The sequence below is a fragment of the Hemitrygon akajei genome, chromosome 11 (assembly GCF_048418815.1).
Source record: "Hemitrygon akajei chromosome 11, sHemAka1.3, whole genome shotgun sequence".
In the NCBI taxonomy this organism is placed as follows: Eukaryota; Metazoa; Chordata; class Chondrichthyes; order Myliobatiformes; family Dasyatidae; genus Hemitrygon; species Hemitrygon akajei.
Window position 1 is genome coordinate 141469564 of NC_133134.1, and position 22923 is coordinate 141492486.

The 22923-nt window shown below is 40.3% G+C and overlaps 1 protein-coding gene across 2 annotated transcripts in view; it reads left to right on the plus strand.

Annotated features, from left to right (window-relative positions):
- Window positions 1-22923, plus strand: part of LOC140736079 (phosphoprotein associated with glycosphingolipid-enriched microdomains 1-like) — a 91827-nt gene that overhangs the window by 54487 nt on the left and 14417 nt on the right. For both annotated transcript variants that reach the window (XM_073061818.1, XM_073061819.1), the window contains exon 7: window positions 18596-18655. In XM_073061818.1, coding sequence (XP_072917919.1) covers window positions 18596-18655 — 60 coding nt within the window. The remainder of the gene's footprint in view (window positions 1-18595; window positions 18656-22923) is intronic.

Genomic DNA, 22923 nt, shown 5'->3' on the forward strand with positions numbered 1-22923 from the left:
CACTGGCAACTTGTTCTGCACTCTGACCACACACTGAGTGAAGAAGTTCCTCCTCATGTTCCCCTTAAACATTTCACCTATCACCCTTAATCCATGACCTCAAGTTGTAGTCTCACTCACCCTCAGTGGAAAAAGTTTGCTTGTCTTTACCCTATCTATACTGCTCATGATTTTGTATACCTCTATCACATCTCCCTTGAATCTTCCATGTTCTGGGGAATAAAGCCCTAGCCTATTTAACCTTTCCCTATAAGTCAGGTCCTCAAGTCACTGCAACATCACTGTAAATTTTCTCGGCACTCTTTCAATCTTATTTACATCTTTCCTGTAGGTAGGTTATCGAAACTGGACACAATACTTCAAATTAGGCCTCTCCAATGTCTTATAAAATTTCAACGTAACATCTCAACTCCTTTACTCAATACATTGATTTATGAAAGCCAATGTGCCAAAAGCTTTCTTTACAACCCCATCTGCCTGTAACGTCACCTTCTCCAGAACCCGAGATGTTAGGCTTCCAAATCCAAGCCGGACTCCTAGGCCAAACCCTTGGCGTGCCGAACAACGGCCAGTCCTGAAGCCCGGAGAACGGGTCGCATTCCTGCAAAGAACTGAAGTCAGCATGTAACTCCATGTCAGGGTCTTCAAAGGAACCTGAAAGAGAAAAATAAAGATATTAAAGATGGAAATAGAGCTGTTTCTGAAGATGCAAGCAAAGGAGTCACCATTTTCCCTCAGGAGATGGATACAGAGTCAAAAGAACTAAGGCAAACCAGTAGTGAGCTCATGGACGATAGTCGGATTAAAGAAAAGAAGGTGCTCGCAAATTAGGGTGGATAACTCTCCAGGGCCTGATAAGGTGTCCCTCGGCTATTGTAGAAAGCTCATGCAGAAATTGTAGTGGCCCTCGAAAAGGTACTTAAGGAGTCTTTAGCTGCGGGTGAGGTGCCAGAGGACTGGAGCAAAGCTAACATTGTTCCATTGTTCAAGAAAGGTTTTAAGTATAAGCTGGGTAATTATAGAATGGTGAGCCTGACGTCAATAGTGGGTAAATTATTGGAAGGTATTCTAAGAGACAGAATATATAAGTATATGGAGAGCTAGGGCCTGATGAGTGATCATCAACATGGCTTTGTGTATGGTAGGTCATGTCTAATGAGTCTTATAAGAGTATTTTTTAAAGAGGTTACCAAGAAAGTTGATGAAGGAAAGGCAGTGGATGTTGTCTACATTAAATTTAGCAAGGTTGTTGACAAAGTCCTATTTGGAAAGTTGGTCTAAAAGGATCAGACATTTGATGTTCAGGATGAAATAGTAAATTGAATTCAATATTGGCTCAGAGGTAGAAGCCAGAAAATAGTAAATGGTTGCCTCTCTGTTGGAGCCTGTGATTAGTGGAGTGCCGCAGGTATCCCTACTGGGTTCAGTATTGTTTGTCATCTATATTAATGATTGGAATGATAAAGTGGTAAACTGGATAAGCAAATTTGAGGATGACATCAAGGTTGGGAAATATTGGACAGCGAAAAATGCTATTAAAGCTTACAACGGGATCTGGATCAGATGGAAAAATGGTCTGAAAAATGACAAATGGAGTATAATGCTGACAATTATGAGGTCTGCACTTTGGAAGAACAAACCAGCATAGTAAGCTGTAGGGCATTGAGGAGTGCAGTAGAACAGAGGGATCTGGGAATATAGATCCATAATTCCTTGAAAGTGGTGTCACAGGTAGATAGGAGCATAAAGAGAGCTTTTGGTATATTAGCCATATATCAATTAAATATAGGAGTTGGGATGTTAATGTTGAGAAGTTGTATAAGACAGGTATATTGGGTGCAATTCTGGTCACCTGCCTATGGAAATGATATTGAAAGAGTGCAGAGAAAATTTACAAAGATGTTGCCAGGACTTGAGGACCTGAGTTATATGGAAAAGTTGAATAGGCTAAGACTTCCCTGGAGAATAGGAGAACAAAGGGAGATTTGATAGAGGTATACAAAATTATAAGGGGTATAAATAGGGTAAGTGTAAGCAGACTTTTTCCACTAAGGTTGGGTGAGGCTAGATCGAGAGTTTATGCATAAAGTGTGAAAGGTGAAATGTTTAAGGGGAACATGAGGGGCAACTTTTTCACTCTCAAGTTGTGCGAGTTTGAATGAGATGTGAATGGATGTGGTGGATGCAGTTTGAATGTAATATTTTAGAGAAGTTTAGATAAGTACTTGGATGGGAGGGGTATGGAGAGCATTAGTCTGGGTGGGACTAGGCAGTTTAGCATGTACTAGATGGGCTGAAAGGCCTGTTTCAGCTTTGTAGTAGTCTATGTCTCTAAGGATTAACATTAAAGAATGAAAAAAAAGTGATTAGTTCAGTCATTCTAGGTAATGATAAAGGTCTTAAGACAGGAGGTGGGGATTATTGTGGTTTAATACAAGGACAAGGAAAGAAATCCTTCCTAAAATTTCATGTTGATACTTAAAAGTAGAGGTGGGCTCTACAAGTAATTAGCAAAGCATAGAAAATTATTATATTTTAAAATTATTTATGTTTTGTATTTATCTGTATGTAACTCAGTACATGTGACAATAATAAAACAATGCTAATTCTAGTTCTACTAGGGAAATAGAAAAGTAGGAAGGTCTTGCTTCAGTGATACAGGGCATTAGACAGACCATGTCTGCAGTTGCCTTGCAGAGCACTGGTCTACTTACTTACACAGGATGATGATGCATTGGGACCAGTTCAGATAATGTTTATAGAGTCACAGAAAGATACAGAATGGAAATGTGCCCTTCAGCCCACTGAGTCCGCACCAACCATTGACACCCGTGGACATTAGGATCTAGAGTGGACAGATTGCTCTATAAGTAAAACTTAGGATAGGCTGAGTTTATATCCCCTTGAGTACAGAAGAGTCTAATTGAAATGTAAAAGAAGGGTGGTTTAACCAGATAAATATTGGAAGTGTGTTTCCTCCTTTGGGAGAATCTAAAGCCAGGTGCTATTTTTTTAAAGTAAGGGTGATCAATTGCAAGGAGAAATTAGGTGTTTTTTTTTCTCTCTGTAGGTTGTGAGTCTTTGAACCTTTTGTCTTTCAAGGGCAGTGGAAACTGAATCTTTGGAATTTTAATACAGGATTAGATATTTATCAAACAAGGAAGCAGAGTTAAGGTTAAAGTCAGATCAGTCAAGATCACACTAAATAGTGGAGCAGAAGGACCTCTGTTCCCAGTTCACATGTTTGAACTCTTCTCTGTAAAGGATTTAAAAGGAGATGTGTAAAAGTGTAATCTGATCAATGGGATGACAAAAATCATGGTAATCTGAGCTACTTTGGGACATGCAAGACTGACCTCTAATTATATGATCTATGAGATTAAAAAGGGAGAGTGTGTGAATGTGACTTGTCTCTACAGTACGTGTTGAGTCATTCCATTTTAACCAACCTGTGAGTGACAGTTGGGTATCAAACCTGTCTTCTCTTGAGATTTTATCTGTTGGTTTATTATGCCAAGATGTTGTTGGACAATAACATGTACATGATAAGTCTAATTATAGTAGCTGGCAGGGCAGGTTTATTCTTTCAGAATAGTTACTTGATATTGTGCAGCCATACAGCATCTGATAGGATTTCAGTAGTTTTGTACATAACTGCATTAGAGAGTTCAAATTCAAAAAATTATAAACTGAAAAAATCAATGTTATCAAATATTTAAAACCAAATTCAACCTCTCTACTTGTATCTAATAAATTTCTTAGATAATAGGAGTTTAATAAGGAAAATACGATGTTTTTTTACCCTTTTGCATTTCTTAATTTTCCTTTTCCTTATTTTTTTAAATTATTAAGATGCAAGTTAATGCCCACTCCAAAATACATTACACGACCATAATAATAATTCATCTGGTAAGATGGCATCACACTCAGACAAAATCAAAGGTGTACTTGTTTGTCCTGTACATCATTTTACAGTTGAAGGTCACTGCTGGATACTAAGTACTGCAGGAATACACCATGAGCACATTGCTTGATAATGATGGAGCTGGACCATTGCTTTGTTATTGCCTGGTGTAATTGTCTTGGGCATTTTTATTTGGATCACAAGACTCTGGTGGACTTTGGTAACACAGAATACTGCATTCGGTTCTCTGTTTTATTGGAGAGACTAAAGGTGAGGGAGCTGCATTGCCTCAGTTGTGGTGAGGACTGGGCCCACACTGCTGGGTCATCTGTTGTAGACGCCCAGGAGAAAAGACAGCAATGCATTTTGGGAAACCCATCAGTGCTACCCTCAGTACTGCCCTCCAGTGTTTGCTTGGTAGTCAAACAAGCTGGACCAGTAAAACTTAACCATAAATCTACGGTCAGAATCAGAATCATGTTTAATATTATTGGCATATGTTGTGAAATTACAAACAAGGGAAAATCTGCAGATGCTGGAAATCCAAGCAACACACACAAAATGCTGAAGAAACTCAGCAGGCCAGACAACAACTACACAAAAGAGTACAGTTGATGTTTTGGGCCAAGGCCCTTCATCAGGACAGAGATAAAAAAGATGATGAGTCAGAGTAAGAAGGTGGGAGAGGGGAGGACGAAGCACAAGATGATCAGAGTAAGAAAGTTGGGGGAGGGTAGGAAGAAACACAAGGTGAAAAATCATCATAACTGGAGACTTCCTTGACTGCAGTGGATAGCCATGACACCTTCTGTGCCTTGTTATGCCCTTCACTCTCCACAAAGCTTTGCAGCACCACCTTCTTGGCCATTGGATCTTGCAGTTGATCTCATCTGCCCAGTCTGCCAAAACTGGCTTCGCACGCTGAAGTAGGCGTATCACTGCCTCACATGGTTTAGCCCGTCTATCGAAGCGGTGTACCAGGGTGTGGCCACTGTCGCGTGCAAACAGATACTTGGTGCCACAGGTGAGAGCTGGGTGGCAGGTGGGGACCAAAGGTGGATGAGCTGCCCCTAGGCTGAGAACGACAAGCCTGCCACCAGAGATGCTACCCCTCCCTGTACACTACATACATCCCATAGTAAAAAATGCTGTACAAAACAGTATAAAAAATAAATAAGTAGTGCAAAAAGAGAGGGAAAGCATTGAGGAAGTGTTCATGGGTTCATTGTCCATTTTGGAAATCTGATCGCACAGAGGCAGAATCTGTTCTTGAAATGCTGAGGAGTCTGTACTCCTCCTTGAAGGTATTATTGAGAATAGGGCATGTCCTGGGTGATGGGGGTCCTTCATTATGGATGCTGGCTTTTGAAGGTATCCTGGAGGCTGGGGAAATTAGTGTCCATGATGGAGCTGACTGCTGATCCCCGATGAGGACTGGTAAGCGTTCCTTCCACTTACTCTTCCCGAAGTCCCCAATCAATTCCTTGGTCTTACTGACGTTGAGTGAAATGTTGTTACAACACCACTCAATCAGCTGATGTATCTCACTCCTGTATGCCTTCTCGTCAACATCTGAAATACTGCCGACAATAGTCGTGTTATCAGCAAATTTGCAGATGGTGTTTGAGCTGTGCCTAGCCACACAGTCATGGGTGTAGAGAGAGTAGAGCAGTGGGCTATGCAGGCATCCTTGAGGTTCACCTGTGTCAATTGTCAATGAGGGGGAGATGTTACCTGATCTGCACTGACTGTGGTCTCCTGATAAGGAAGTCAAGGATCCAGTTGCAAAGGGAAGTACAGAGACCCAAGGTTTGGAGCTTGTTGATTAGTACCAAGTGTATGATGGCATTGAATGCTGAGCTGTAATCAATAAACATAGATCATAGAATAGTACAGCACAGTACAGGCCCTTCGGCCCACAATGTTGTGCTGACCCTTAAACCCTGCCTCCCATATAACCCCCTACCTTAAATTCCTCCATATACCTGTCTAGTAGTCTCTTAAATTTCACTAATGTATCTGCCTCCACCACTGACTCAGGCAGTGCATTCCACGCACCAACCACTCTCTGAGTGAAAATCCTTCCTCTAATATCCTCCTTGAACTTCCCACCCCTTACCTTAAAACCATGTCTTCTTGTATTGAGCAGTGGTGCCCTGGGGAAGAGGCGCTGGCTATCCACTCTATCTATTCCTCTTAATATCTTGTACACCTCTATCATGTCTCCTCTCATCCTCCTTCTCTCTAAAGAGTAAAGCCCTAGCTCCCTTAATCTCTGACCATAATCCATACTCTCTAGACCAGGCAGCATCCTGGTAAATCTCCACTGTACCCTTTCCAATGCTTCTACATCCTTCCTATAGTGAGGTGACCAGAACTGGACACAGTACTCCAAGTGTGGCCTAACTAGAGTTTTATAGAGCTGCATCATTACCTCGCGACTCTTAAACTCAATCCTTTGACTTAACACCCCATAAGCTATCTACCTGTGAGGCAACTTTCAGGGATCTGTGGACATGTACCCCCAGATCCCTCTGCTCCTCCACACTACCAAGTATCCTGCCACTTACTTCGCATTCTGCCTTGGAGTTTGTCCTTCCAAAGTGTACCACCTCACACTTCTCCAGGTTGAACTCCATCTGCAACTTCTTAGCCCACTTCTGGATCCTCAAGTCAAGTCACTTTTATTGTCATTTCAACCATAACTGCTGGTACAGTACATAGTAAAAATGAGACAACGTTTCATGTCTCTCAACATCTCTCTGCAATCTTCGACAATCCTCAACACTAGCTACAACACCACCAACCTTTGTGTCGTCTGCAAACTTGCCAACCCACCCTTCTACCCCCACATCCAGGTCGTTAATAAAAGTAGAGGTCCCAGAACCGTTCCTTGTGGGACACCACTAGTCACAACCCTCCAATCCAAATGTACTCCCTCCATCACGACCCTCTGCTTTCTGCAGGCAAGCCAATTCCGAATCCACCTGGCCAAACTTCCCTGGATCCCATGCCTTCTGACTTTCTGAATAAGCCTACCGTGTGGAAGGAAGGTCTGATGTAAGTAGTGCTATTGCCCAGGTGATTCAGGGTCAAGCTGGGAGCCAGAGAGATTGCAATCTCTGTAAACCTATTCTTGTAAGAGGCAAACTGCAGCAGGTCCAGGTACTTGCTTCGGTAAGAGTTGATTCTAGCCATGATCAACCTCTCAAGGCACTCAATCACAGTAGATGTGAGTGTCCTAGTTGATCGTCATTGCGGCAGCTCACCATGCAATTCTTGGGCACTGGTATCCAGGGGACTTGGGCTTTTTTTTTCTTTGTGACTGTATGCTTTTCTGAAATTGTAATCATAGGGGCTATTTGTGCCCTGTGCTAATGCAGTTGGAAATATGTTCTGCTCCTTGGCAAAGAATGCTGCTTTGTTTGGCTGTACCCATGTATGGTTGAATGATATTTAAACTTGAACTTGAACTTGGGCTATTTTTAAAGCTGAGGCAATTGTGTAGATAAGATACTCCTGTGTTGTTGTTGCATTCCAGAATGCTTGGGTTGATTGCTTCTCATAAGGTAGTGTAATGGTGGGATGAAACTCCCATCTCTAATCCTGATACTTGCTCATTTCAAAGTTCAAAGTAAATTTATTATCAAAATATATGCATGTCACTGTATGCTACCTAAGAGACTAAGGAGCTGGTGGTGGACCTGAGGAGGTCTAAGGCACCGGTGACCCCTGTTTCCATCCAAGGGGTCAGTGTGGACATGATGGAGGATTACAAATACCTGGGGGTATGAATTGACAATAAACTAAACTGGTCAAAGAACACTGAGGCTGTCTACAAGAAGGGTCAGAGCTGTCTCTATTTCCTGAGGTCCTTTAACATCTGCCAGACGATGCTGAGGATGTTCTACGAGTCTGTGGTGGCCAGTGCTATCATGTTTGCTGTTGTGTGCTGGGGCAGCAGGCTGAGGGTTGCAGACACCAACAGAATCAACAAACTCATTCGTAAGGCCAGTGATTTTGTGGGGGTGGAACTGGACTCTCTGATGGTGGTGTCTGAAAAGAGGATGCTGTCCAAGTTGCATGCCATTTTGGACAATGACTCGCATCCACTCCATAATGTACTGGTTAGGTACAGGAGTTCATTCAACCAGAGACTCATTCCACCGAGATGCAACACTGAGTGTCATAGGAAGTCATTCCTACCTGTGGCCATCAAACTTTACAACTCCTCCCTCAGAGTGTCAGACACCCTGAGCCAATAGACTGATCCTGGACTTATCTCCACTTGGAAAAATTTACTTATTATTTAATTATTTATGGTTTTATATTGCTATATTTTTACACTATCCTTGGTTGGTGCGACTGTAACGAAACCCAGTTTCCCTCGGGATCAGTAAAGTATGTCTGTCTGTCTATCTGTCTTTTGTAGGCATTCACAGCAGAACTAAGAAATACAGTCTAATCAGTGAAAAATTACACAAACTCTGACAAGCAGTTAATGTGCAAAAGACAAACTGTGCAAACAAAACAAAAACAATAATAATAACTAAATAAATGATACTGAGAACATGAGTTGCAGAGTCCTTGAAAGTGAGTCCATAGGATATGGAATCAGTTGTCGAGGTGAGTGAGTTTCCCATTGTCAACGAAGTAGGATTGTTCCATCATCTCCAGCAAAGAAAGCAGGGGAGATAGCGAGTTGGAATAACCCCAAAGATGAACAATTCAGTTGGCTTTGTGGTCTTTAGTCGAGGTAAGTATATGGAGTTAAGTGTCAGGACGCTGGAGCAGGGATCCAGTCACAGACCCAGTACTGTTCAAGCAGTGATATTAATTGAGTAACAAATCCCAAGGTGCAATCAAAGTTCAGGCAGAGATCAAAACATCCAGAGAAACCTGAAAACCAGAATCAGGAGACAGGCAGAGTAGACAGACAGACACGAATGCTGGACAGGCTCAGGAAAATTCACTGACACAATCTGGCAACGAACAGGTGAAAACACAGGACTGAAATACACTGAGCAATAACCAGCGAGGCAGATGATAGGTGGAGCACAGTGAGACACGGGGGGCGGCAATACAGGTAATAATGAGAAGCAGATGAGAGACGGAGTACTCAGTAATACAGGGGCCAGAGCAAAGCAGGAGTGGGGACAGGAGCACGTGGCAATACAAAACCACAGACTGATAGCTACGGGGGAAAACGCACAAAAAGACAGAGTTCAACTGGAGGTACTGACACTAAGTTAGACCTGTACTGCTGACTTCAATCATTTAGAAATATTCAGACAGTACTTGGGACTGTCACAAGCACTGTATTCCTGCTGATACCAGAAGTAATAATTAAGCAGAGGAATCGCCACAGGCAAGCCATGCTCTGTTCCAGTATTTATGATGTATGTGATACTCAAAAGAAAAGAGACCAGTTGAAATTCATTAAGATGTGAAATTAAGTCAATGAGAGGGCCAACAATAGTCCTTCTGTTATACTCTTCTCATCATGAAGGAGCTGGATGTCAGAGGATAAGCCCGTCTTTCCTTTTCTCACTGTTAATTATCTACCAGCCATGCAGTCCACTTCCTACCATTCCTACCACCACATTTCCTTCTGCTATTGAATTTCAAAGCTACTGCAGACATAGAACTGAATATTAGCATCCTGCTGTATGCCTTGAGAAATGCTTTATGTTTGCAAAACTACTATGAGTTATTTAGCAAAGTTTTGAAACTCTGGTAAACAATGAGCAGAATCATAATACAGTATAAGAGCTTGACAAAATTGAGCCAAGGTGAGGCAGATGAAATTTAATACAGAGAAGTGAGAAATGATAAAATTTTAACAAGGCTGAAAGGAGTAACTCCCGTAGAGTTTAGGGGAACAGTGGGACCTCATTGTAATTGTACTGCAGATTAATTTTGAAAATGGCAGGACATGTTGGTTAGCAAAGTGAATGGTTACTAGAGGTTTCCCTCCACAGAATATTTATCAAGCTTTGATCAGTCTAAATGCTCTGTAGTAATTACTGCGAAAACTGAAGTCATTGTCTTTACCTCTACCACAAATGCTCAAATTCAAGTTCATTTATTGTCACGTGTGCACACACGCACACACACACACACTATAAATTCCATGAACAACTAGATTTTTGCAGCAGCAATGCAATCACTACACACATGATAAACATCAGTTAACATAAACTTAAATTAACACAAATTATGCAGAAGTTCCATGACAAATAAAGAAACTGGTGCAGGTTGAGAGAGAGAAAACAAAGCATAGGCTGAGGTAGTGGTATCTAGAGTTTTCTAGGTCAGTTCTGGATCCTTATGGCAGTGGAGAAAACAATTGTTGAACCTTGAGGGGTGGGTCTTCAGGTCCTGTACCTCCTGCCTGGTGGCAGCATCAAGAAGAGGGCATGACCTGGATGGTGGAGTTCCCTCATGATGGATGTTGCCTTCCTGAGACATCTCTTCCTCTAGATGTCCTGATGGCAGGACGAGCTCTACCCATGGTGGAATTGGTCGAGTCTGCTACTCCCTGTGGCCCTGTGTGGTCCTGCACTTTGGAGTTTTCAACCAAGCCATGATGCAACCAGTCAGAATGCTTTCCACTGTGTATCTGTAGAGTTTGTCAGAGACTTCAATGACGTGCCAAATATCCTTAAACTTCTAAATAATTAGAAATACTGGTGTATCTTCTTCATGGTTGTATCTATGTGCTGGGTCTAGGATAGGTCCTCCAAGATGCTGACACTCAAGAACTTGAAACTGCTTCATTTTCCCCTGCAGACTGTTCAGTGAGGATTAGTGCATCTTCACCTGACTTTCCCTTCCTTAAGTCCACAATCAGTTCCCTGATTTTCCTGACATTGTGTGCACAGCTGTTGTCATGACGCCGCTCAATCAGCTGACCTATTTGCTTCAGGACACTATCTCATCACCAACTCTGTTCTCCTGTGTATGACTCTATCCTTTCAATTATCACCTTCATTTAAGCAGACTGACTACAATCAAGTCAAGTCAAGTCAAGTCAACTTTTATTGTCATTTCGACCATAACTGCTGGTACAGTACATAGTAAAAATGAAACAACGTTTTTCAGGACCATGGTTTACATGACACGGTACAAAAAACTAGCCTAAACTACATAATAAAAAAAACAACACAGAGAAAGCTACACTAGACTACAGACCTACACTAGACTACATAAAGTGCACAAAAACAGTGCAGACATTACAATAAATAATAAACAGGACAGTAGGGCAAGGTGTCAGTCCAGGCTTCGGGTATTGAGGAGTCTGATAACTTGAGGGAAGAAATTGTTATATAGTCTGGTTGTGAGAGCCCGAATGCTTCGGAGCCTTTTCCCAGATGGCAGGAGGGAGAAGAGATTGTATGAGGGGTGCATGGGGTCCTTCATAATGCTGTTTCCTTTGCGGATGCAGCGTGTAGTGTAAATGTCAGTGATGGTGGGAAGAGAGACCCTGATGATCTTCTCAGCTGACTTCACTATCCGCTGCAGGGTCTTGCGATCCGAGATGGTGCAATTTCTGAACCAGGCAGTGATGCAGCTGCTCAGGATACTCTCAGTACAACAATGTTATAACTGTTAAAGTTCCAGCCTCCTCATTCCCATCTCATCTTCCATCTAAAATAATGCAATTCATAGCTATTATCACAAGCTCAGAATATACCAAAGGTCTAAACAATTAAGGAAGCCCTTCAGAAGTGTTGTTATGATTGTGAAATAAGAAACACATCATGCAATATGTTCAGTGTGGACAACAATGTGATAATGGCCCGTATGTTTTCGGTGATGCTTATAGATATTAACTCACAAGTGTGGGGCTTGGCAGTGACAATACTGGTGCTTGTTTCTGTCACAACTATAGTCCAGTATTTGTTACCTCTGCACCTAATTATTCACCATCTATAAGCAAGATGCATCAAGATACCAGCTGAGGAAGCTGAACTTTTCTTTATTTAGTCCCAAGAGCAGAAGAAACTTGGCATTATTTAGAAACTAAGAGAATCACATCAATAAAGCTTCATCGTTCTAAACAGTAATGCTCCCTATCACTGGAATACCATGGCATCTACAAATTCCAATTAATCACTCCAGCTATTCCAAACACATCCTGTTACCGCTCAGGAAGAATACCTGCAAGTTCCACTCCAAGTTGCACACAAATCTGACTTGGAAACATATTGCTTTTACTTCAGCCTTGTTATGTTTACACCCTAAAGCTCCCTACACTACATCAGACAGAATCTAAAGGTTTGAGAATACAGCTCAGCAACTTCTCAAAGGCAGTTATAGAAAACCTACAGCACAATACAGGCGCTTCAGCCCACAAAGCTGTTATGGTGGGGGAAAAAATTCCTGTCATAGTCGCATCTTGAAAATAAATAATATTTTTCTTTGGAAAGTTACAGTACTCTCATGTTCAGACTTCTGCTTGTCAATAATTTAACTTCTCCCAAATTTTGCTGTCCATGTCGTGACTTGCATCATTACCATTCATCCACTCAGTGCCTGTGGATCTACTTTCACGTTTTTACTCTGTGTTCAAATCCTACAATGGTTCATTTAGTTTATCCCTGTTACTTCTCTCTGCCTTTATGGTTCTGCCATTGAACCTCTGGACCCTAAGCTCTAGAGTTTATTTTTCTCCAAGTCCTTTAAAACTTCTTCCACCACAATATTACATATCTAAATATCTCCTCTATTGACTCTGTATAATTTATATTGCTTAGTGCATTCTACTTCAAACATCTTATTGTATTAAAGTTGCCCTGTGAATTTAAGTTATTATGTTATAGCCTTCAACTTTTAAGTCAGAATTGAAGTATTGTAATTCAAAAGGTTAGTTAGAGTATGAATATGAAATTAGAATTAATCAAAACTCAACAATTAATCCAACCATATGATACAATTTGGCAGCAACTGTGTTGCTATGCCAAAGGTTAAAGTCCAGATTTGCTGTAACAGAAGTCTCCTGCAAATAGAAAGCTATTTTATAATTTTTCCATCCAAGTCAAAGACATCATTCATCCAGAATGTAAAACATGACTCTAGTACAAATTCTGTGGGAGCTAATTCAGAAATAATTGTAACAATTCTTTTTCTGGAGTGCCAGTTTCATGATAAGAGGCATAAATCGAGTGGACAACCAGAGACTTATTCCCAGGGTGAAAATGATTAATATGAGGGGGCATAATTATAAGATGATTGGAGGAAAGTATGGGGGGGTGCAAGTGTAAATTTTTGCATTGAGAGTGGGGGGTAGTAGAGGCAGGGACATTTAAGAAACTCTTAGATAGGTAAGTGGATTGATAGAAAAATAGAGGGCTGTGTAGGAGGGAAGGGTAAGATTGATCCTAGAGCCGGCTAAGAGTTCAGACAACATTGTGGGCTGAAGGGTCTATACTATGTTCTGGTGTATACAGAGCTATATAAACAGAACTATAGGTATAGGCTATCAAGAATACATAGGTGTCCCCAAGCCTTGTTCACTAAAACAGATTGCCAGCAAACTTCCATTGCTGGGACTTCCTCTTTGCAGTAGCTCCTCAAGACAAGTAGGGAAACAAGTCTTAATGACTTAGTGCTTTCTATTTATTATTTAAAATTTGTGAAAATATTTATTAGGCTAATTCTCCTTGCCACTATTTCTATGCTTTTTAGGATCAAAGGAAACTGCACTCAGAACCTAAGATCAGGCCAGAACTATGAAAGGCAGATTGCAGAGTGATGCAATGCAGTACCTCTTTTTCAGAGGGAGGAACAGCTGGATTAAATTCCCAAGGAGTGTAGTTGAGTCCAGCACACTAGAATCATTTAAAGAACAAAAAAGAGATGACAGCAAGGCTTTGATCCTGACAAATAGAAACTGAAATGTTACCTTAACCTAAACTGATCTTCTAACCTTGGGAGAAGATCGCAGTAATTTAATATCATAAAATTAAAGCTTTCATTTAATCCTGGCACCTGAAATGAAAATAGATAGACAAAAGCAATACGGTCATATGTCTTTTATCAGACTGATGTGTTCTTGGTTTGATTTCATGTGAAAGATCATAGGATTCTGGGGGTGTTGGAAGATCACCCTGAGCCCCAGCAAGCAGCTTAGCCTCAGCTCATATTACCCTCAAGCATTACATCCTACTGCCGACTGAATTAGATTTTTAAGCTGTACTTGATAACTAACAATGAGGAAAAAAGAAACATACTAGAAATAATTGTTGGCAATTCATAAAATATTGCAAATTTAACAAATGTTAATTGAATTTATACTGAAAACACCTCCAAAAATCTAAAAAAGAGGGTGGCATGGCTTTACCTAACTTTCGCTTATATTATTGGGCAGCTAATATACATTGTGCTGCCTTCTGGTCTTTCTTCCACGGTCAACCCGAGTGCCCTAACTGGGTGGCAATGGAGTTGAGCTCCACTAAAGAATTATCTATATCTGCACTTCTTGGCTCTGCACTCCCTAGCAGTCTGCCCAGATCAATAGCTAATCCTCTTGTTAGACACACTTTGCGTATATGGGCTCAGTTCAGGAAATGCTATGGTTTCCAGGGGTTTTCCGTTTCTAGCCCTGTCGCACATAATCACCTTTTTTTACCTACTACGTACGATTCAGCATTCCATGTTTGGTACAGGAAGGGCATTAGACATTTTGAAGATCTCTTCATTGATAATTGCTTCGCTTCTTTTCAGCAGCTCTCTGTTAAGTTCAACCTGCCTAACGCTCACTTTTTCAGATATCTCCAAATCCGACACTTTACTGCTCCTTTAATTCCTAACTTTCCTGAAATGCCTGCGAAAAATGCTATGGACCTATTTCCTTCCATTAATCCACTAGGTAAAGGTTTAATTTCAATTATCCGAGATAAACTAGCAGCCTTACGACGGGCCCCTGTGGATAAAATTAAAATGGCCTGGGAGCAGGATTTAAATATCTCCTTATCCGAGGAGAGCTGGGACTCAGTTCTCAAATCGGTTAACTCAACCTCCCTTTGTGCTCGCCATTGCCTCTTACAGTTTAAGATTGTTCATAGAGCCTAAATTTATGTCTAAATCTAAACTATCTCGATTCTACCCTGGCATTAGTCCGCTCTGTGATAAATGCAAGAGGGGCGTGGCCTCTCTCATCCATATGTACTGGTTCTGTCCTAGCTTGGAGAAATTCTGGAAAGATGTCTTCACTACATTATCGGGTATTCTGAATCAGCACCTAGAACCTAACCCCTTAATTGCTCTGTTCGGTTTTTGGGGCGAGACAGATTTATGTCTGGGTCCGACCAAATGCCGAATACTATCCTTTGCCTCTCTCCTGGCGAGACGCTTGATCCTCCTTAGATGGAGAGATGTTGCCCCGCCCACTCATGCACAATGGCTTAACGACATTATGGCCTGCTTGGACCTCGAAAAAATTCATTATTCAGTTCTTAATTCGGATCTAAAGTTCCATAAGGTCTGGGGACCTTTTATCGAGTACTTTCATAACCTTCCTCTTGACTAGGGTTTTTTTTCTTTTCTTTTTTTTTCTCTTCTTTTCGGTCCCTTGCTTTCAGCTCCCTTTTTTTTTCTGGTAGTAGGCATTATTATCCTCTGTTGCTAAGTGTATTCACAGTCTGGGAGTTTGACTGTCCGGACTTATACTCTTTATACTGTGTGGTGGTTGGTCTGGAGTTGTTTTTTTCTTGTGTTGTGGGGCTTGGGGAGGACACGAAGCTCACTTGTCTTTAATTTAGGTGCTTTTTTTGTTAAATTCTCTTCCTTTGTAGCATATTGTTATTGTATGCTTAATTTTGTACTGTATTAATGCTCCTCATTGGGATTTGGGGTTTTTAATTTTGTAAAATGTTTTGAAAAACTAATTAAAAAAATTTAAAAAAAAAAGAATTTATACTGAAAAGTAATTTGATAAGAGAAATGGAAAGATCTGAATTTATGAAGTGCCCTTCTCATTTCATGGCCTAGAATTTCTCAAAGCCCATTTTGAAGCACAGTACTGTTATACAGTTATAAGAAGAAATTTGCAGCTCTTAAACAGCTAGGTCTCAAAAATAACCACTAGTCCTTAAGGAGTCCATCGTGGGTGCAAAGGACTTGCCTGCACACCAGTTCTGTTGGTTGCAAAGTAACTGTCAGGCCAATAAAGGATCTGCAGTGCCTGCTATAAATAGATAGGTAGTGCTGCAAAGGTTTATGGTTCTCTGGAACATTGTGTACTCCTTCTGTTCAAGCAGAGCCTATACATGCACCTATTCCAGAGACTCTGGCCAGTCAGTGCCTTATCCAATGCTCTTTATCCCATGAGTCACTGAGAATGCTACTTTTTCTCTTAAAGAGACTTTAGGAATATTCTTGAAGTATTTTCTCCATTCTCTTAAAAGCTTTTGCTAGGTCAGAGCTTGGGTAAATTGCATGTACCAGGACTCTGGTGTTGACATCTAGATGACAAGGCTCACTAAATTTAATCAGTCTTGATTTTGCAAGAATTGGCCTGAGAGAGGTCAATATCCACAATATTGTTTGTCCATCCTGTCAATGCATTTGGTGGATTTTACAAAGTACAGTTACAGTACATTTTCAGTATCTTGAGGTGCCAGCTTTAAATTGTCCATGCTTTCAAAGCAGTCCCAAAGTCAATGCCACTCAGCAGACCAAGAGATTTGTGCTGAATTTATGATATTGGTCCTCGATTACTCATTTGGTAGGAGGCTGTTCTGGTGCAATAGAAGTATTGGTGACTTTCTTCATTGAGGTTTTTGCTCAGAGGTAGCATTCAATATAGGCAAAGCAAATCTGTATCTTATGGCAGAACTTGATTGTTAAGGGGTGGGTGATTTAATGCATACAATCGAGGACCTTAGTCTTCTAGATGTTACTGCACATTAATAGAAGTTCTAACTCAGAAACCTATGAGTTTAGTATTCAGTCAAATTGTAAGAACAATATCTAAAATGATGTGAAACATTGGAACTATGCAGCAGATCATACAGTCTTAATGGAGAGAGAGAGAAGGAGAGGGGAAAAAACCAGCAATCTAATGTTTCATGTTGTAGACCTTCCTGTTCAGATGAAAGGTCATTGCCTTGAAATATTAACTCTGGTTCTCTTTCCACAGAAGCTGCCTGACCACAGTGTATTTCTTGCACTTGAATTTCTACCTTAGCTTTTCAACATCTAGTTCATTAAGACAGTTCAAAAGTATGTTGATGAAAGAAAGAGGAAAGTGCAGCATAGAAACAGGCCCTTTGGCCCATCTTTCGGAGGATCTGTCAAAGACCCAGCACCTAAGTGCAATTATGATGAAAGCTCTGTAGCGCCTCTACTTCCTTAGAATTTTGCGCAGATTTAGCATGGCACCCAAAACATTGATGAGTGGTGGAGAGTTTATAGACTAGTTGCATAATGATCTGGTATGCAAATACTAATGTCCTTGAATGGACAATCCTACAAATAATAACGGGTACAGCCCAGTCCATCACAGGTAATGCCCTCCCCATCACTGAGCACATATACACGGTGTGCTGTGGCAGGAAAGCAGCATTCATCATCAAGGACACCACCACCCAGGCCATGCTCTCTTGTCATTGCTGCCATCTGGAAGAAGGTACAGGAGCTTCAGGATTCACACCACCAGGTTCAGGAACAGTTGCTAACCTTCAACCATCAGGCTCTTGAACCAGCAGGGATAATTTCACTCAACTTCACTCACCCCAACGCTGAACTGCATGCTTGGCCTGTGGAGTCACTTCCAAGGACTCTTCATTTCATGTTCTTGATATTTATTGCTTTTTTAATCTCTTTCATATTTGCATAGTTTGTTGTCCTTTGCACATTGATTGTTTGTCCTGTTGGTGCCGTCTTTCATTGATTTGATTGTGTATCTTGGATTTACCATGTATGCCACAACAAAACACACATCAGGGTTGTCTGTGATGATATATATTGTACGTACCTTGATAATAAATTTACTTTGAAGTTACTTTGAACATCGAAGATCTATAGTTGTTGCTTTTCAATATAAGGTACTGACTTTCAGTCTAATGTTGAGAATAGGGACAGTGAGGTAGAGTAGCATGTAGGCTGTGTTGTGCAGTGAACATCATATTTTAATTGAAGGATAATATTTGATCATTTATGACAGTATCTTTTACGTTGTCTTATTTTACAACTTCCAATGATGGGAACTGAATTTTCCATTTCCATGTGCTCTAGTATTTTAAACATTTGGTCACGGTTATTCAGTGGTTAAGCAGATATTGTTGTAGAAAAAAAGTTGTACTTGAGAAGACTGTTGAACTAGGCAATCACGCAAGATCAATTTAATGCTCATGACTTGACTCTTGAAAGAAGCCTGCTTTGCACCAAAAAGATCTTTTTATCTTCTGTTCTTCCTCAAGCACCATCAGAAGTCATGCTTTGCTGTGCAGCTCTGTTGTTCTAAGTAACTGGAAACAATCGTTGAATAAATTTCAAATACACTGCCACAGAATTACAAAGTTAGAGGTTAAATGTTAGGAACAAAAACACATGACTACGTTAAATCAGAAATTAAATGAAGCAATAATCTGAACTACAATGAAAAATAGAAATAGAGTCTGTAAGCACAGATATAACAAAATGTTATAGCTTACTATCATTGTAATAATATTGTCCTTATTACAGAGGCAAAGCCGCTATATCAGTAAGTCCCATGAAAAGCTCCACTCACTGACAGATGAAGAGGTTAGTAACATTCACTTTCTTCCTATCTACCTACTTTCAATGGATGAACATATTGTTAACTTATTATCTGATTATGTAATTGAATACTGTAATTTTTGTGGGTAATACTGTAATACTGTGGGTTTTTCTGCTAATGTTTTTATAAATCCATATGATCGTTCTTTACTTCTTATCCATCTGTGCGTGCCACTGTTATTTCAGTGATAATATCTTAGTTCCTACCTCATGAAATCAAGTTTCACATCAGAGAAGTAGAGATTTTCGGCAAGCTACAATCAGTGCGAAAGGCCACTCATTGGACACACAGTGTGAGATTTCAAAGAACCTGGGTGCTTTTCGGCACTTTTTCATCAGTGCAGGGCCAATAATAAGAAAGGAAGTGTAAGCAGTGTGGCCATTGTCAGAGTGGAGCAATATTAGAATGGTCCAGCTTTGGCTCAATGGGGTAGGGGCAAGAAGAGGTCTGGGCAAGCACAGGTGGAGGTTCTAAATGCATTTCTAGTACTTAGAAAGTACTTTTTCTGTTACTATGCAGCTAGTGCACTGAGAATAGGTCTGGAGGTAGTGGTATGTTCTTTGTATGAGATGTGTGAACTCTGGGAGACCTCCAGTCTCTCTGATAGCCACATCTGCATAAAACACATTGAGCTACAGCTCCTTAGAGACCATGTTAAGGAACTGGAGTGGCACCTTGATGGCCTTCTGCTCATACGGGAAAATGAGGAGATGGTAGGTAGGAGCTACAGGGAGGTGCTTACCACTAAGTTGAAAGATTTCGGACTGACCATTGCCAAACCGCAAGGAGTGTTGTATTTTAAATGAAGCTCTAAATTGAAGAATCTACCTTGACATAAAGATCCCTCACCACTCTTCAAAAAGTGAAGGAATTCTCTCAGTACCTCTGCCAAAAATTATCCCTAAGTTATCATGACATAGTTTTGTCCGTTTCATCATTCACTATAAAGTGAATGATCTGTGACCTCATTTTCCTTCCTATTCCCCAATTGTGTATTCTGCATTTGAGCTTATGAAACATTCTTATTCATCATTATAATTGAAATCTAACCAGGAAATGTTATAAATACTCAGCAAGTCAAGCAGTGTTTGTGGAGTTAATAACATTGCATCAGTACTGGCTGGTTTGGATATAAATTGCTGTGGTCTGCAGCTAACGGGCTCCTGGATCGGCTGTGACTGGCGTCATGGTTGTGAACTCATTTCTGTGAATTTCAGTTCTGAATGTTACTTCTTTACTTTTATTATTTGCACAATTTTTTAATTATTGGATGTTTTACAGTACTATTGGGTTTCTTTGTTCTGTGGCTGCCTGTAAAGAGACGAATCTCAAAGTTGTATATAGTATTTATACTTTGATAATAAATGTACTTCTAACATTTTTTGAACTTTGAAATCAGAAAGGCAGAATTTATTTCTGCAAATGCAGAAACCAAATGCAGATTTGTGACCTCCTTGCAGAATACCTCCATTGAATCCAGACGAGTGGCACTGGGTTCCAGTCATAGGTCAAAGGTTCATTTATTATCTAAATGTACAACTCTGAAACTCTGAAAGTTGCCTGTTCTTTTTATTTTCCTTTCCTAAATAGACCTCCCTTTGGCTTCCTACTCTGCTCCAATAAAGCCCAACGTAAGCTTAAATTAAAAACAGAAAATTCTGGAAATATTCAGCAGTTCAAATTTCATCTGTGGGAGAAGAAGCAGAGCTAATATTTCAGGTTCAAACCCAACTGTCAACCAACATAAGCTTATCAGACGGCATCTCATTTTGAAACATGTCATGTTTCAGCTCTCTTTCTGGTTGCCTGAAATTGAATTCTGTTTTTTTTAAATTTGTATCAGAGCTAGGCAAAACTAATGCAAGATCATTAACTACAGTAAGTCTCCATGGATACTGCTTGATTTTCCTTCATGTTTACAGCATTTCCTGTTTTAATTTTAATTATGTCAGTGAAATCAGGATACTTACTACATATTAAGTTCTGCCAAATTCAATTCCCCCTACTCTTAAGCTTGCGCTATTCAGCCAGCTTCCTAATTGGGCAAAGTTTCCCCAACCAAATCCATAAACAATATTTATAATTATTTATTTGCTTGCTGACCTACAGTATGTAAATTGGCTAAATTCCCACATTACGTAAATGACTCTACTACAAAAAGTTTACATGTTTGCAATTTAGTTAATTCTTATCTATTTCACACCCTTTCTATGCCTTACTGGATAATAATACTCCACAAATCTAAAATGGGATTTCATTTATCATAGCATTTGCTATAAGGATATTGTATAAGCGTATTACATTTTATTGTGCAGCACTTTCTCTGGAATTTTAACACTTTATTCTGAATTCTATCATTGTTTTGCCTCTACTAACTCAATGCACTGATGTGACAAACTGATCGATATGGTTGGCATCTAGAGCAAAGTTTTCACCGTATGCCCATGCATGTGACAATAACAAAGCAATTTACCAATTTAATTTGCACGATTCTACTTTGGTTGATGGATAGTTTGATTTATTGAACTGAGTTTAAAACTTAACTCAGATCAATAACTCAAACCTCATAAATTTGTGAGGCTACGTTGATGCCATAAAATCTTGATTGTCAATGTAGGTCATGAGTTCTAATGCTTTAGTTCCATTTCATATCTACCTTCCTACTAACAAGACCCAAGGCACTCCTCAGCCCCTATTCAGGATATCTGCTCTCACAACCCCTCCACAGACAGAACAGAGATTGAGTTTCGCTATTTTTCACCTTTCACTCCTGTCTCCTGTATCCAACATATCATCCAATGCCATTTCCACCAGTTCCAATGCGATCCCACTCACCACCCATTACATCTTCTTTTTGCTTTACATTGGGGCCATACTCTCTGTGATCCATTCAACCACTCATCCACATCTCCACATCTCCATTCACTCACCTCTGCAAATGCAAGGTCAGTCATCACTGCCCAGCCACCTTCGGCATGAAGCTGACATTCATTAGCACGTCCTCCAACCTGGTCTTCTGCATTTGGTGTGCCCAATGTGTTCTCTACATCAGTGAGACCAGCTGACCGTTTTACAGATCACCTGTGATCTACCTGCAGTCTTCATCTTTAGCTTCCAGTTGCATGGCGTTTCAACTCCCCTTCCCAGTCCCACACTGACCTGTCTGTCCTCTGCCTTCTCCACTGTCATGGTGTGGCAAAAGCCAGCCTGAAGAGAACACCTCATATTCAGCTTGGGTTGCCGGCAGCCCAATGATATGAACATTACATTTTCTAGTTTCAGGTAACTCACACTCCCTATGTTCCTTCCTCAATCCTACCAGCCCATTAAAACTCTCTCCCCCATTGTGAACTGTTTTCATCTGCCCCATCATTTCTCTCCCCCCCCCCCCCAAGTAGTGTCACTTAGACTCATTACTCTCCCTACCTGGTTCAATCTGATTACTACCCACATTACCTATCTACCTAGGTTTCTTCTCCTTTGGTTCATTTTTCGTATCCTCTTCCCCACCTGGTTCCATCTGCCCATCAACTATCCCCTAATTATTCCTCTTCCCCACTAGAAGCAATCTATTTTATTTTTTCTTATTTGTTCCCCCCCCCCCCCCAGCCTACCAGCTACCATCTCACTTCTTTGTACACCTCAAAGTTGATGCAGGGTCTCAACCTGTAATATCAACCATATGACAATCATAGTATAGACTGCTTATTTTTAACATATCCTTTTCCAAAACATCAAGCAATTCTTTACTGTAAAATTACTTGAAAAAACAGAACCTGCAGAGTTTTTCCTAGTTTGTTTTTGTCCTGAGATCATAGGGCCTTGTTTATTTCACATTCTTACAATGTAGATACACCACAATTTCACATTGATATGTAAGTGACAGGCTAAATCTGGAAACCTATTTTGAATGGATCTGTGAGCACCAAATAATCTGAGTGCTTTTTCTGGGAATTTGATCTTAACACCACAAGTAACTAAACTCAATGTAAACTAGGTTTTAGAAAAATACTCAAGTGAAATTCATGGATTTGATTCAAAATTATTTATAGGTCTCCTCTTTTTCCAAACAAAAGTTAATGGCAAAGTATGTTTATACAGCTGTAATTCCCAGAACAGTAATAGAGTAATGTTACAATCTTTAAGGAATTGCTTGAAGCTTTGAAATAGAATACATTAGGGAAAAAAAACATTTGTGCTCTCATCATAATTGTCATATGACTCAAGCCTGGTTTCTTTTCTCTTGTACACT